The following is a 16,523-nucleotide window of genomic DNA, read 5'->3' as shown; positions in this document are numbered from 1 at the left end:
GTGTTAAGAGAGAAAGGCTTTGGTTTGGGATAAAAGGAAAAAAGGTGTAAAGAAAGGAAAGTTGCCTTTTTCTTTTATATAGTATAGAGAGATGTGTTCGCTGACGTTATGATCGCCTGTTGGGGACAGTCGCGCTGGGTCTTGTGTAGACTGGTGAGACGTCCCCGCCATTAATCGGCTGTGATGGCACTGTGAGTCCTCCACTCGTATGCGTGTCTTCATAATCCGAGCTGAGGACCTGATAATCGTATACGTGCAAAAGAAAGTGTGAATCGCCTTAATATTATTTTGCCGTGGTGTAGAAAAGGGGTCCCGTGTTTGCACTTGTCTGGGCTATAGCGCAGGGGGAGGATGAAAAAAATTAAAAGTGCTCACTTTGACTTAAAGCAGAAGCGCAGTCAGCGTCTCAAAGGCCGGCACAGCTATGCACGCGCGCTGGCTGCTCGACTTTTGCTGGGCAGGAGACCCCTTTTGTACACACGTTCATGATATCAAAAGTCTCAGCGCTCTTTGGAGGTAATTCATATATTATATATATAGCAAAATACCCGCCTCGCAGCGGAGAAGTAGTGTGTTAAAGAAGTAATGAAAAAGAAAAGGAAACATTTTAATAATAACGTAACATGATTGACATTGTCATGAGTGTTGCTGTCATATATATGCCTGCCTTAATAAGTCACCTCGCTTTGCTCTTACTTTATTTACCGTTCATTTAATCATGGCTATTGGCGGAAAAATTATAAAACCAAAAAAATTATTGATGGCGAATCGATTATTCATAAAGCTTGAATTGGTGATGTTTTTCTGTGTTAACCTCATATTTTTTCAGACTTCTTCTCAAACTAAGGTGGTGCGAGGGTAAAATGAATCGGGATGCGCTGATCAATGTAATCGGTGTACAGTACCAGGAAATCATGCATTGACAAAAGCTCCCCTTTGCTTGTAATGCAAAGTGTAATTAAATGCATTATTTTTTAACGCGTTATGGAGCACATGCATCGAAGCTTCTCAGCTGTGCTGTTGCTGCCATCAAGGATTTGATTATCATTATTTCTTTCAATCAGGTTCGTATTTGTAGGATGTGTTGTGTTCAAGTTACATTCCGTGTTTGTCAATCGTTGTAAAGATGACAGGTTTCATTCATCGATTCGTTTCTTACTGCATCAATAAACAGCTCGTCTTCTTCTTTATCTGAGACCTGACACACTGCATGCACGGGTTTTTTTACACTGTCTTCCTTTAGCGGGACATTGACTTTTTCCACCGTGTGCTTTGTTTCCACAGTAGCTGCATTTATGAATATGCTTATCAGACGCTTCATATTTTTGCTGCCTTTTCAATTGTGTAATCGGTTTTGTTCAGCTCTTTGGAACTGTTGCTTTTATCTGTGCACTCGCGCCAGTTCACGTGAGCCACTCGGTGTACTTTCATCGAAGGTTCCCAGCTGTGCTGGTGCCATCTCGTGCTATGTCCATAGCTTTATTTAATGTTACCTTAGTCCTGGCACTTAAAACTTTCTCTCGCAGTTTCGCTGAGTTTGTGTCAAACACCACCCTGACCATCTCATCTTCCTCTCCATAAGCACAGTCCTTCACCCGTGAATATTTACCCGTGGCAGTTTGCTATTGGATTGCCGCTGACGGACGGCCTTATATGGGCAGGCACTAAATTACAAACGCCAGCGGCAGCCTGTCTATGAACTTAATTTAAAGTGTAGGTTTACATCGTGCTTTGTTTCAAGTAGCAGAACTCATCAATATGGTTGTATATGTCACTCGCCGCTTCTTATTGTTTCGCTGCCTTCTCAATTATATAATGCATGTTTTCTTGAGCGCTTTTGAAGTCTTCCTGGTTTTCTATGTACTGCGTGATTACGGGAGGCGTGATGATGTCACGAAACTCCGCCCTCACGGCGTTGAAGCTCATCTCCATTACAGTAAATGGAGAAAAACTGCTTCCAGTTATGACCATTACGCGTAGAATTTCGATATAAAACCTGCACAACTTTTGTAAGGAAGATGTAAGGAATGAACCTGCCAAATTTCAGCCTTCCACCCACACGGGAAGTTGGAGAATTAGTGATGAGTCAGTGAGTGAGTCAGTGAGTGAGTGAGGGCTTTGCCTTTATTAGTATAGATATATATATATATATATATATATATATATATATATATATATATATATATATATATATATTGACAATCAAACATGGATTTTTTATATTATCGTTTGACTGACAGGGAGATGTACAGAGAAAATAAATAAGTGTATATTAAAGTCAGTCATATTCTAACCCACTTGGTCCAGAATAGGGTTTGCTTTGGGGTTGGGTGCTGGAGCCTATCCAAGCTAGCACAGGCAAGACAGGCCTTGTATTGGATGACAGTCCATCACAGGGTGAACTCACTCACACACACACCGTCCAATTTAAGATCGCCAGTACACCTAATCTGCATGTCTTTGGACTGTGGGAGGAAATGTCCACACAGACACAGAGAGAACATGCAAACTCCAGGCAGGGAAAAAATCAGGACGTGATCCCTGGCCTCTTTACTGCAAGGCAGCAGTGCTACCAGTGAGCCACCATGCCATCCTTGTATATTAAAGTATGGCTTTATATTAAAATGCTCTATTTACTCCTGTGTAGATGTTTGATATGATTAGTTTACTGTGTTCACATTTTGAAATTCATAATTCACTCTGAATTTGGTATGGAATATATATCCCTGGAGTCGAAACCAGAAAAGACAGCCGACCAGTCATCAAGTATAAAGCGTGAAGTAAAACATCAACCATTTACCCAGAAAAATATTAAGTTTGTAACCAGAAATAGACAAATCAAAATAATGCAATGCACACCAAAATGGGAATTCTAATATTGGATACTCTAGTATAGAATGTTCCGGTCTTTATGCTGGCCCTTTGAATAACATGATACATCGTATATTACCAGGAGATTTTGGTTAAAGATCACTGTGGCAACAATCTACGTTCTACTATAAACAATATGGAGTTGTGATAAGTTTTTATTAAAATTAAACTTCGTAAATATTGCGTAATGCAAGAAATGAATGTGAAATGCATAATCCTTGAGGTCTAAAACCTCTTACTTCAAGTACAACATAAACTCAGACCTCGTAGAGAAGGCAATAAAAATTAACAAAAATAGCACATTTTAACACTAGCATACTGTGTCTTATTGATTTTTTATTTGTTATTAAATACTGATTTTTGGATTGTGGACTTTGTTTTGTCATATTTCGGTTTCCTTTGTTATGACTGCCTGCCCATTATAATTTTTTCTTTGTTTCTTAAATTGCTCTGCTTTTTTATAATTAAGGACCTTGTTAAACATTATTTTTGTACTAGACATGTGCGCCCAACTACACTGCACGTGTTAAAGTTGTCTGTGAAGGGCTCCCTGTTTAAACGCGGCTGCCAGTCGTGAACTGGGCCCTTCGTCCCACAGCATTATGATTTTTTATAAAGGAACCAAAATTAAAAAAGAAAACCCTTGGATATCGATTCGATAGGAACGGCCCACTCGGAATCACTGTCCGAATCGTTTTCACGACGCTATCGTTTCCTCTCACGATGTCTTCTCAACCTTTCTCCAATCTCGCAGGTTGCTTTGTGGCAATCCAAAGACTAAGGCAATATACATGGAGCAATGGTTATAAAAGGGGGCCACATAAGTATCCAGGCTCTTTAAAGCATAAACAGGGATCGCTTCACTGACATGTGAGCAAGCCACGGTACAACTGTGAGACGCGCAGCACTCGCCGGCTACAACGTAACAATAATAATTTCCGAAACGTTGTCATTCATTTTACCCACTGTCTTTCTTTCATTCATATGTTACGTAGTCACGTACCTTTTATCTTCGTTAATCTCATTTTCTAACCAGGCTTCAGGAGCTAACCAGCATAACACTGTCCACCACCCCTTTAGTTATTCCGGCACATTGTTGACATCCGTGAGTAACAACAACGTACTAAACTGGAAGGTGGTCTACGATGCATGGAATTCATGGACAAACAAAGATCAAGATCTAAATGAAGATCTCTTTAGTTAATTTAAAGCACAATAATTTGTTTAGTTTGAATGTCTGTGTTTTGAGGTGTGACTGGAGTACTGCAGTCTTCAGTAGTATAAGCCTGGAGGAGATTCTTAATGCAATGCCTATGTTTTAGCTGTCTCGCTACTGCCATCTAGTGCTTCTTCTAATTCATTCGCGGACAAACAAAGATCAAGACCCAAATGAAGACTATATACAGTAGATTGAGATTTATAGACCAGGGGCTTTATGGTTCCCCTCTCCTTTTTCAAAAATATAAACTTTGGCTCCTTTACATCTCTGCAGGCTGCAAAGCCCGCTCCTTAAGCTTTGGGGGCGATGGGGGCTTGCTTTGCTTTTTGTGAGGCCTACCATATTTTTCAAAGGCATATTGGAGCCGTAAGGCCCAGTTTTCAGAAGTAAAGTCTGATTTGCGAGTTTTGTAGAGCCCCATAACATTCACTCTGTCTTTGAACTAATAATTGGAAAAAACTGATTTGCAGTCAAGGTGGAAAATACAGAGAGTGATGGGGGTCTAGGATCCCCATAAAAGTCAAATTTGTGGTGTGTCCCTCGAAAACTACACCAAAAAAACCTGTGATAGTGTTATAAATTACTCTGTGCAAGTGCATAGGATGGACTGAGCAAGATGACTGTGTGACAGCAGGCTACGGGCCTGGAAGGAGAGGGCATCTTTTAAATTAAAAGGGTGTCAGAAGCGGACGGACACTTTCTTAGGAAACAAATAAATCAGAAGGCCAAGCAGGTATTAGTGCTTACCTGTATGGAACAACATTATGTAAAGTTATGATGTCATAATGCCAACAATGTTCAGGTTGGGATAAGTGTAAACCAGCACCTAAAAATGAGAAAGTGAAATCAACTGCTTCATTAGGCTCTCAGAGTGCAGCATCACTACATACTACAGTTCAATACACAAGCCCGTTCGTTACTCAGATGAACCTGTGGCAGTGCAAGCAGGAGGGCTTCAGTTCCCATCAGTCAGCAGGAGTGTGCAGGGACCAGTGGGAGGGAATTTTGACTGGCAGATAATGTAAAAATAACAGCATTCAAAGGAAAATGCTTGGAATGGAGCCATTTTAGTCTTTAATAGACAGTAAGTGCATATTTGTCATGAAAAGTGACATTTTCGTGTGATGCTGGCCTGGTTTTTTTTGTATTGTTGTTCACCACCATGAATAATGTGAATAATCAACTTAAGATACGCATATTCTAGCAGACAACATTCTTCATTCAGAAATTACTGTATATTTGGTACCAGAGTACAATTTCAAAGTACAGTCAATGGGTCCACCATAACCAACCCCCAAAACCACCATTTACTACAGGCTATTTTGCACACTATTTACATTTTACAAACTTATAGCTACTTACACCTGAGGAAAAAAAATTAAAACAATATGAGCAACTACAGTATTAGTCTGGAAAACAAGTGAAATGTCCAATGCTTCTTCTAAAAACTTCTTGGCCTCATATCAGGAACTACAAAGTGATATCTCTTAGCTGCTGAATCATGTCTGAATGAGTGCTGTAAAATGGCAGGCCATCCACCTCCATTCCCAAAGTTCCAGTCTTACCACTTCGGATGCCGAACTTTACTTGAATGTGCATCATTTGTTCTTCCTGCAAAGTAAAGCAAAGGAATCCAGTTTGTCACAGAAGTATCGAGTAGCCTTTAGTTCATGTTAATCATATAACCATTCATTTAAAAATATTATTAATTATTAAAAGGATTACTGTCATTTGAAAGGAGATCACCAAAGTGTTAGCACAGTTCCCCAGGAACTCCTCTCATTTTCTTAACTGCTTCACCTGGTGAAGGTCACAGTCCAAGTGCTCCTGTTGGCTCCAATTTCAGACATGTACACTTTTAACACATTATGCTCCTTTCTCTCTGGGTTTTCACCTAGAGGCCATAATCATGTACTGTGATAATCTGCAAATCTATAGTGGTGCAGTGTGTACCAAGAGATTGGACTGGCATTCCATCCAGGACTGGTTAGTGCCCTGCGCTTATGTAACTCAACCCTCAAAAAATTAAAGGAATGAAGTTTTTTACTTTGTAGATTTACTGTGTAATCTGGCCATTTAGTCTTAGGTGGAAATTGTGTGGGTGGCACAGTGGTAGCGCTGCTGCCTTGCAATTAGGAGACCCGGGTTCGCCCTGTGTGGAGTTTGCATGTTCTCCCCATGTCTGCGTGGGTTTCCTTCGGGTGGTCCGGTTTCCTCCCACAGTCCAAAGACATGTAGGTTAGGTGCATTGGCAATTCTAAATTGTCTCTAGTGTGTGCGTGCCCTGCGGTGGGCTGGCGTCCTGCCCGGGGTTTGTTACCTGCCTTGTGCCCTGTGTTGGCTGGGATTGGCTCCAGCAGACCCCCGTGAGCCTGTAGTTAGGATATAGTGGGTTGGATAATGGATGGATGGAAATTGTGTTTTTTACCTTATTTGTCTAATATCCATCTTTTTTGGACTAGTTTGTAAATGTAATAATTATATAGTTATAAATAGTGTAATGCATAATTTGCATAGTGCATAGTGATCTCCTTGTCTTTATCTAAAAGTTAATATATCCTTGTGTTGAGATTCAGATCTCCTCCAGAAAAATGTTAGTTGAGCTGCTGCAGGTTTGTGTGCAACAGCCAGTAATACTACTACTACTACTACTGCGATCCAAATTCAAAGAGTTAGGTACCAAGCTGAGGAGCAGAACTGACAAGGTAGTCTTCTCCGAAGTTCTGCCTGTGCCACGCCAGTCCAGGTAAGATTGAGGAGATTAGAAGGCTTAACGCGTGGCTCAAATCTTGGTGCAGGGTAGAAGGGTATAGGTTTATGGGGCATTGGGACTCCTTTTGGAACAGATGGGACCTGTTCCGCCGTGACGGGTTACATCTGAACCGGAGGGGCACCAATGTATTGGGGAGGCGTATGTGTAGGCTAGTCGAGGATTGTTTAAACTAGGGAATGGGGGGGCAGGGAGTTTAGGACAGGCCAGATTTAGATCTATACATGGAAGAACAAACAATGGTGTAGAAATAAAAATGCATAGTAATGTAAATTTTAAGCAAACACGTAAAGATAGAAGGATTAACACATTAAAAATAGCTTGCCTTAATGCTAGAAGTATCAAAAATAAGGTAAGTGAGTTGGAGTTGTATGTAGCAGAGCACAATTATGATATTATAGCAATAACGGAAACCTGGCTAAATAACAAAGATGGGGATGAGTGTAACATAGAGGGATACACATTTTTAGGAAGGATAGACAGAACAGAAAAGGAGGTGGGGTTGCTGTTTATGCCAAACAGGAATTAAATGTAAGTCATCTTCAGTTGGATGATGAGCCCCATCTTAGTGAGGACATGTGGCTTCGCCTGGAAAATATTAGGGAAAAGGTCTCATTTTAGGAGTGTGTTATAGACCACCCAATTCAGACAGTAATTTCAACACACATCTTTTAGTAATATCAAAAGGCAAGTTTACAGGGGATATTATAGTCATGGGGACTTTAATTATCCAAATATTAACTGGGATAACCTTACAGATGGAGGAGCACAAGAGCAGGAGTTTTAGAAGTAATCGCGACTGTTTTTAACACAGCATGTTAAAGCACCAACAAGGGGTGAAGCCTATCTGGATTTAGTATTCTGTAATAATCAGGATAGAATTGAGGGTGTAGAGGTGATTGAACCACTAGGGTCAAGTGACCATAATGTAATACAATTCTCAGTATTTTGTAAGAGTACAGATGCAAAGACTAAAATTGTTAAGTTGAACTTTAGTAGGGCTAATTTTGAGCAGATGCGACAAAGTCTAAGTAGGATAGACTGGGATAAGCTTTTAAATGTGGAGACAGTCGAGGAGCAGTGGAACAGGTTTAAAATGTTTTACATGTAATGCAGGACAGATACATACCTAAATTTGGAAGTAATAGGAAACTAAAAAATCTCCACGATGGATTAATAAAGATTTAAAAAGAAGTTGCAAAGGAAAAACTGCTGTATAAGGCATATAAGACTAATGACTGCAAAGAGAACCGTAGCGTATGAGAAATGAGGGCAACCATTAAGAAGGATATCAGAGAGGCTAAAAGACAGTTGGAGAGGAATATAGCAGATAAGGCGAAAGAAGACCCCAAGAGATTCTTTCAGTATTTTAGTAGTAAAAGAACAGTTAAGGAGGAGGTCAAGTTCATCAGGAATAGTAAAGGGAATTAAAAGATACAGACAATGAAATAGCAGATGCCCTAAACTTACATTTTTCTGAGGTGTTTACAAGTGAGCAAGTGGATAACCTGCCAGAGGTAAACACAACTACTAAGGAGGTACTGAGGGATTTGGAAATTGTAGAGGGAGAAGTGCTGCTCAGATTAAATAAGATGAAATCAAACAAATCACCAGGCCCAGATAATATTTATCCTCGTGTTCTTAAGGAGGCTAGTGAGTACATATATAAACCCTTGACACACATTTTTAGGAAGTCACTGTGCACTGGAGAGATTCCAAAGGACTGGAAAATGGCAAATATCATCCCATTATATAAAAAGGGTGACAGGGCAGATCCAAGCAACTATAGGCCAGTAAGCTTAACAAGCATCACAGGAAAATTAATGGAAGGAATTATTAAGGATAAGATTGAGCAACACATGACAAGGACAGGAGTTATTCTGAACAGTCAGCATGGGTTCAGAAGGGGTCGTGTTTTACTAACATGTTGGAATTCTATGAGGAGGCAACAAAAGGATACGATCAAAGTGGAGCTTATGATATTATTTATCTGGACTTTCAGAAAGCATTTGATAAGGTGCCACATGAGAGGTTGGGCATCAAGTTAAAAGAAGTGGGAATTCAGGGTGATGTTTTTAGATGGGTGCAGAATTGGCTCAGACACAGGAAGCAGAGGGTGATGGTGCGAGGAACCTCATCAGAACTGGCGATGTTAAGAGTGGTGTTCCACAGGGGTCAGTGCTAGGGCGCTGCTATTTTTAATATATATAAATGATTTAGATAGGAATATAAGTAACAAGCTGGTTAAGTTTGCAGATGATACCAAGATAGGTGGATTAGCAGATAATTTGGAATCCGTTATATCATTACAGAAGGACTTGGATAGCATACAGGCTTGGGCAGATTTGTGGCAGATGAAATTTAATGTCAGTAAATGTAAAGTATTACACATAGGAAGTAAAAATATTAGGTTTGAATACACAATGGGCGGTCGAAAAATCGAGAGTACACCTTATGAGAAGGATTTAGGAGTCATAGTGGACTCCAAGCTATCAACTTCCAAACAGTGTTCAGAAGCCATTAAGAAGGCTAACAGAATGTTAGGTTATATAGCACGATCTGTGGAGTACAAGTCCAAGGAGGTTATGCTCAACCTTTATAATGCACTGGTGAGGCCTCATCTTGAGTACTGTGTGCAGTTTTGGTCTCCAGGCTACAAAAGGACATAGCAGCACTAGAAAAGGTCCAGAGAAGAGCGACTAGGCTGATTCCAGGTCTACAGGGGTTGAATTATGAGGAAAGATTAAAAGAGCTGGCCTTTACAGTTTAAGCAAAAGAAGATTAAGAGGTGACATGATTGAAGTGTTTAAAATTATGAAGGGAATTAGTACAGTGGATCGAGACTTGTATTTTAAAATGAGCTCATCAAGAACACGGGGACACAGTTGGAAACTTGTTAAGGGTAAATTTCGCACAAACATTAGGAAGTTTTTCTTTACACAAAGAACGATAGACACTTGGAATAAGTTACCAAGTAGTGTGGTAGACAGTAAGACGTTAGGGACTTTCAAAACTCGACTTGATGTTTTCTTGGAGGAAGCAAGTGGATAGGACTGGCGAGCTTTGTTGGGCTGAATGGCCTGTTCTCGTCTAGATTGTTCTAATTCTAATTCTAATTCTAATTCTATACTACTAATACATTTTATTTATATTGCATCTTTCCCATGCTCAAGGCCCAATGTCAATTCAGTCAGTCAAACATTAGCCGGCACTTACGAGATCACAGCAACACATCAGACTTTAGCAAAACTAGGACAGTGAAGCATGACCCAGAAAATGTGGTGTCAATGGATTATGGATGGGAAAGTCAGTTTCTGAACATTTTGTAAGCATGGATTTCATTTCTTCATTTTTTTTTCTTACTGAATTTTTCCATCATAAGACTACAAGAAAATCAAGGAATGAGGCAGGAATCTACCTTACACGGTACTCAAGCGCATTACAGATCACACTGACTCGGATGTAAAGATTCTGCCATCAGGTTGAGATGGTCCAGCACAGACTGTGGTGTAGACTCACCAGTAGGGGGTCGGCAGCCAGTGGGCCGAGGTCTCCAGAACAGTAAGTGACTCTCTTTTCAACTTTCTCTCTAACATTTGACCATGGATCCCCCATGGGTTTATTTTCTTTGGGGATGCTGCTGACTGGAGCTTTTGTTTTTCTCTCCTTTGTTGTCAACTGACCATTGTTCCACAATGAATTAATGGAATTATATTGCTGTTCTCCATTTATGTTGATCAGTTTCAAACTACTTTGTTTCCTATCTGTTTAAACTGTCTTTATGTGTATTCATTATATAGTTAATGGTGTATAACATTTGTAATTGCATTGACCTGTGAACTTCTCACAGTACTCTGCACAGACTCTGAGTGTAGAGCGCTATACAAAAATAAACTGAACTGAACTCGCTCAAACACCCACACACTGCCAAATTAGGGAACCCGTCACCATAATGCATATTTTGGGGATTTGGGAAGAATACAAAATACAAAGTATGAAACTGATAAAGTGAATGTGGTTAAACTAAATACTGCTGTCAACAGAAGATTGGGCTGGTGCTACAAACCCAGTCACTGAGGACTATTTACCAGTGGGATTTACCCTTTGCACATCAGTTTAGTCTAACAAAAAAGCAGCCGGAACAAATGACCCACTATATACTGAGAGTCAGAGAAAAATGAAATTATAGGCTGTATCAGGCCTGACTAATGAGGCAAAACTGCTTATGAAAAAGTTAAATAAAGATGAGGTGGACGTGAAACCATATCACCAGAATCAGTGATGTGTGTGTAGACAAAAGGAAATTTGTGGACTTAAATTTTGTAAACATTCAGAATGCTAGCTGCCTACACTTGGGATTTTGTGGTTTTCCTCCAGGCATTTCAGTCTGCTTCTGCAGTTGAACTAAGTGCGTTCAGATTGACTAAAGTCTCAAATGTGTGAACCCCTGGGAGTCTTTAGGTGGATGGTTTCCAACCTCTATGTTTTTGCTGTATTTATTTTGTTTCATTTCATTCTGTCCTGTTATTAGATGGGAAGGCAAATTTCATGTTTTCTTGTGTAAACAGGACTAAATAAAGCAACCTTGAACCTTGTGAACTGAATATTATGATATAGAAGCACTTCTGCAATCTGAAGATGAAACAAGTTTGCATACAGTTTGTTTGAAATGGCCACTAGAAACTGTCACTGGAGTGGTGTTACTAATGTCTAGAGCCATCTCTTAGTAAGCCTAATAGCACCAGTCAATGCACCTTGGAGACCACAGGGAGAGCCTCAGTCCAGAATGGCTTCTCTGACAATCTGGGCAGACCCACAGCTTTCCGGAGGTAGCGTTCATGGATGGGACAGCAATTGAGGATGTAGAGGGCACAAGCCACGGCATAGCCACCCCAGTTGGAGACACCTGGAGACATAAGAAAATAGTATTTTTATTACCAGTATTTAATATTAAAAATAGTATAAATAGTGGAAAGTATGACAGACTCCTCTGAAAGGCTACTAACAGCACTCATATCGTCTATGGCATTGTGGGAGAAAAATGTTCCTGATTGAAAGTGGAGCTTTGCAAATTGCAATGTCACTTTTGCCTCACTGTGTAATCTCAGCAAGTCTCTAGGCTATGTATACGTCATGTCTATGGTTTTCACCCTGAAAGGCACTATACCGTTACAAACCTTATCATTTTATTAAGTAAATGAAAAGACCTAAAAATAAGGAGTTGTCAATCTTAACATGCAATTTAGGCTTATAAATCAGCACTCCGAGCAAGAGTCCCACAAAGGGGCACTATACAGTAGGCTGATATGGTCACGAGTAGAGAGTGCAGTGAAATTCTCATTCACACATGCTAATCAGAATGCCAGCCATCACCACCATGATCAGTGTTTATGACAACCTTACAGTACCTTGAATCTGCAATACCTATAATGAAGTGTGAAGTGAAAGTGAAAAATTGACAAAGAAATAAAAAATATAATTTCATTTGACCATTCAAAAAAAAAGTATATATATATATTTACAGTATATACAGTGGGATGCAAAAGTTTGGGCAACCCTGTTAATAGTCATTATTTTCCTGTATAAATCGTTGGTTGTTATGATAAAAAATGTCAGTTAAATATATCATATAGGAGACACACACAGTGATATTTGAGAAGTGAAATGAAGTTTATTGGATTTACAAAAAGTGTGCAATAATTGTTCAAACAAAATCAGGCAGGTGCATAAATTTGGGAACCACAAAAAAGAAATGAAATCAATATTTAGTAGATCCGCCTTTTACAGAAATTACAGCCTCTAAACGCTTCCTGTTGGTTCCAATGAGAGTCTGGATTGTGGTTGAAGGTATTTTGGACCATTCCTCTTTACAAAACATCTCTAGTTCATTCAGGTTTGATGGCTTCCGAGCATGGACAGCTCTCTTTAACTCACACCACAGATTTTCAATTCTATTCAGGTCTGGGGACTGAGATGGCCATTCCAGAACGTTGTACTTGTTCCTCTGCATGAATGCCTTAGTGGATTTTGAGCAGTGTTTTGGGTCGTTGTCTTGTTGAAAGATCCAGCCCCAGCGCAGCTTCAGCTTTGTCACTGATTCCTGGACATTGGTCTCCAGAATCTGCTGATACTGAGTGGTATCCATGCGCCCCTCAACTTTGACAAGATTCCCACTCCCTGCACTGGCCACACAGTCCCACAGCATGATGGAACCACCACCATATTTTACTGTAGGTAGCAGGTGTTTTTCTTGGAATGCTGTGTTCTTTTTCCTCCATGCATAACGCCCCTTGTTATGCCCAAATAACTCAATTTTAGTTTCATCAGTCCACAGCACCTTATTCCAAAATGAAGCTGGGTTGTCCAAATGTGCATGAGCATACCTCAAGCGGCTCTGTTTGTGCTTCCTCTGCATCACTCTCGCATACAGCATCTCCTTGTGTAAAGTGGCCGAATGGTTGAACGATGCACAGTGACTCCATCTGCTGCAAGATGATGCTGTAGGTCTTTGGTGCTGGTCTGTGGGTTGACTCTGACTGTTCTCGCCATTCGTCGCTTCTGTCTATCCGAAATATTTCTTGGTCTGCCACTTCGAGCCTTAACTTGAACTGAGCCTGTGGTCTTCCATTTCCTCAACATGTTCCTAACTGTGGAAATAGACAGCTTAAATCTCTGGGACAGCTTTCTGTATCCTTCCCCTAAACCATGATGGTGAACAATCTTTGTCTTCAGGTCATTTGAGAGTTGTTTTGTGACCCCCATGTTGCTACTCTTCAGAGAAAATTAAAGGAGGAGGGAAACTTACAATTGACCCCCTTAAATACTCTTTCTCATTATAGGATTCACCTGTGTATGTAGGTCAGGGGTCACTGAGCTTACCAAGCCAATTGGAGTTCCAATAATTAGTTCTAAAAGTTTTGGAATCAATAAAATGACAACGGTGCCCAAATTTATGCACCTGCCTGATTTTGTTTGAACACTTATTGCACACTTTCTGTAAATCCAATAAACTTCATTTCACTTCTTAAATATCACTGTGTGTGTCTCCTATATGATATATTTAACTGACATTTTTTATCGTTTTAACCAATGATTTATACAGGAAAATAATGACTATTAACAAGGTTGCCCAAACTTTTGCATCCCACTGTATATACACTGTGGCAAAGGCGCTATATAGGTGTAGACCCGACACAGGCTGACAGCAGAGGCACGAATAAACATAAACAAAAAGGTTTTAAATTTTTCTTCAGCCATGGGGCACATCTTCCCCATGTCCCACAGGCCCAACACAGTCCCAAAACACCACCAAAGAAAACACCAAAAACACCCAAAAATCACTCCTCTTCCTTCACTCCTCCCAGGCAGTTTGCCCTCCTCCTCCTCCTGACTCTGGCGCCCGGAGTGATGACTGTCGGCTCCTTTAATAGCCCACCCGGAAGTGTTGTTGGTACTCATTGACCAACTTCCAGCTGAACCTCTGGGTGTGGCTGCGTTCCTGCCCAGACGGGCTTGTTAGGCCGTGCAGCTCCTCCTGGCGGTGGCCATGGAACCCAACTGGAATGAGCTCCGGTGTTCCAAAATATTGGCCCCGATGCAACCTAGGGGGGCTGCCAACAAGTGTTCCGGGGGATGTAGTGTGCATCCCATGACTGCTCCCCCAGATCCAGTGTCAAAGGGGCGTCCTGACCAGGCATGGGTCCCGGCCATCTGCCACAATACATTCAAGTGAAATGAATTAATTTCCCCTTTGACCTCAGGTGTCTGCCATGGAAAGGTCACTCTCACTTACCACAAGCAATAGCGTGGTCGGCTGCTATGTCGCATGCGATCAGGTCTCCATTGGGCATACACTTCCTCACTGCTTCCTTCACTTTGCCCATTCCCAGCTCATTCCCTCCATCTCCAATACCTGAATGACAAAACTCTGTCAGTAATATGTGCTAAAAACCTCTTTTCAGTAGTAAAAAAGTGCAGCTCCTAAATGAAACAGTCATTTCTGCTTTTAGGAGAGATGTTAGCAAATCTGGTCTTGGAGGGCTGCAGTAACTACTTTGGCTGAGACCACTTGCCACTATGTGTTCCCTTTAAAAGATCTGTTAGGATAAGCACAAACTCCCCAATAGAAAACTATAGGTGGGGTAGACAGCCAGATGGCTGAGACTTAACCTTTGATTTCCTCTTTCACAATTTTAATCTCCTCCACTGTCAGCTGGCCATAGTTCATCAGTTAATTAATGGACTGTTATTGTTGGTTTCCATGTATGTTTAATCATCTTTGTGTGTTTTAGGAAATCTACATTTATATGTGTGGCGGTTCTGTATTTAGTAATTAGTATAATCTGAACTTGTATTTTAACTGATGATTGTTCACAGTGCTCTGACCCTGCACTCGATAAAAAACATTATACAAAAAATAAGTTGTATTGTTTATGTATTATATACATTAAAGGCAGCACACTTTTGCAGTTTGACACCCATTGCTTGATTTTGTTCAAAGCACCTCTGCTCAGTGAATACCAGTGAGAATTACACCATTTCAAGCACAACTGATGGTGCTGATGAAACATTTACTGCTTTACATGAGGCTTTTTCAAAGGAGTCGTCTGATTCAGAATGTGAAGGCTAATAAGTTAGAAAATGTACACTTGACGCAGTATGCTGGTGTGCTGGGGACTTGGCTGACAGATTTGAATGCAGAAGCATTTTAAAGTTTTGTTTATTTATATCAAATTTTTGTTTGTTGAATATTTTTGTTACAAGTCATATTCAAAAATAATAGTGATAACACAATTCAATTACATCTATGAGAAGAGTACATAAAATATCTGCTAATAGCATTTTCCAGTGCCATGTATTTAAAAATGGAGCCCAAAGGGGCTTGTCATGGCTTAAATAGCTTTAATGGACACCACATTCCAGCTCCGGCACTTTTCTATTGTTAATTGATGGTTTATGGCTAACTGTAGCTCATATTTCTCAAGAATAAAAGTTTTAAAAGAGCTAATGGAAAGGTAAAATCTCTAGTAAAGTCTCAAAGTTTTTAGACTGTGATGGATAGTAGGCCATTGTGGCACCTACGCAAAATGAAATTTCAAATCATTATAATGGGCAGATGATTCAGGCGTGAGGCTGTTTTTACTATAACATAAATACCGCGTACATGTTTACTTACTCTGTGTGTATACTGACTGAAGACTACATGGCACCATTAGTTCCATTCATTTCTAGATTAGTGGCTTTTTCGCTTTTTTTTTTTTTTTTAACTTTCATGTTAAACTTACCTCAAGCAGTGGGAGCTGCAGTGACAGAGGTTTGCTCAGGCTGAAAACCACGATTGTGTGGCCAGAACTTGGCAAAAGGCACTGCTGTGCAGGCGACTCTGCTGGCATTTCTCTAAAGTGTAATATTGATCTGTTTTGCTGTAAGAAACGGCTACTAGACACAAAAAAGAGGAAAATATACAAAATATACAAGTGACCTCTCTTAAGGTAAATTTGAAACAACAAAACTAGTCTGTAACTGAAGGTGCACTGAATGTTTCTGGGTTTTAACATTGACAGCCCTGAAAATTCACCATTGCCTTTCACTGGTAGTTTTTGTAATTTCAAAAATGTGTATAGTATGCTCTGTTCGAGATGTCTCAATGAAAAGTACACTTTC

General features: G+C 40.2%; 2 protein-coding genes across 7 annotated transcripts in view; both read right to left on the bottom strand.

Moving 5' to 3' along the window:
- dglucy (D-glutamate cyclase) overlaps positions 1–4,897 on the bottom strand; it is a 90,884-nt gene extending 85,987 nt beyond the window's left edge. For all 5 annotated transcript variants that reach the window (XM_039741536.1, XM_039741538.1, XM_039741541.1 and 2 more), the window contains exon 1: positions 4,838–4,897. The gene's annotated coding sequence lies outside the window, so the exon portion shown is untranslated. The remainder of the gene's footprint in view (positions 1–4,837) is intronic.
- Positions 4,898–5,147: 250 nt separating this feature from the next.
- The window catches only part of LOC120518516 (D-glutamate cyclase, mitochondrial-like), a 46,359-nt gene continuing 34,983 nt past the window's right edge, over positions 5,148–16,523 (bottom strand). For both annotated transcript variants that reach the window (XM_039741353.1, XM_039741354.1), the window contains exons 12-14: positions 14,653–14,772; positions 11,615–11,766; positions 5,148–5,701 (exon numbers count right to left, since the gene is read on the bottom strand). In XM_039741353.1, the coding sequence (XP_039597287.1) occupies positions 5,561–5,701; positions 11,615–11,766; positions 14,653–14,772 (413 nt within the window). In that variant the 3' untranslated portion in view covers positions 5,148–5,560. The remainder of the gene's footprint in view (positions 5,702–11,614; positions 11,767–14,652; positions 14,773–16,523) is intronic.

The sequence above is a fragment of the Polypterus senegalus genome, chromosome 18 (genome assembly GCF_016835505.1).
Source record: "Polypterus senegalus isolate Bchr_013 chromosome 18, ASM1683550v1, whole genome shotgun sequence".
Lineage (NCBI taxonomy): Eukaryota > Metazoa > Chordata > Cladistia > Polypteriformes > Polypteridae > Polypterus > Polypterus senegalus.
Note: the sequence above shows the minus strand (reverse complement) of the source record. Positions and strands in the feature narration are given on the sequence as shown.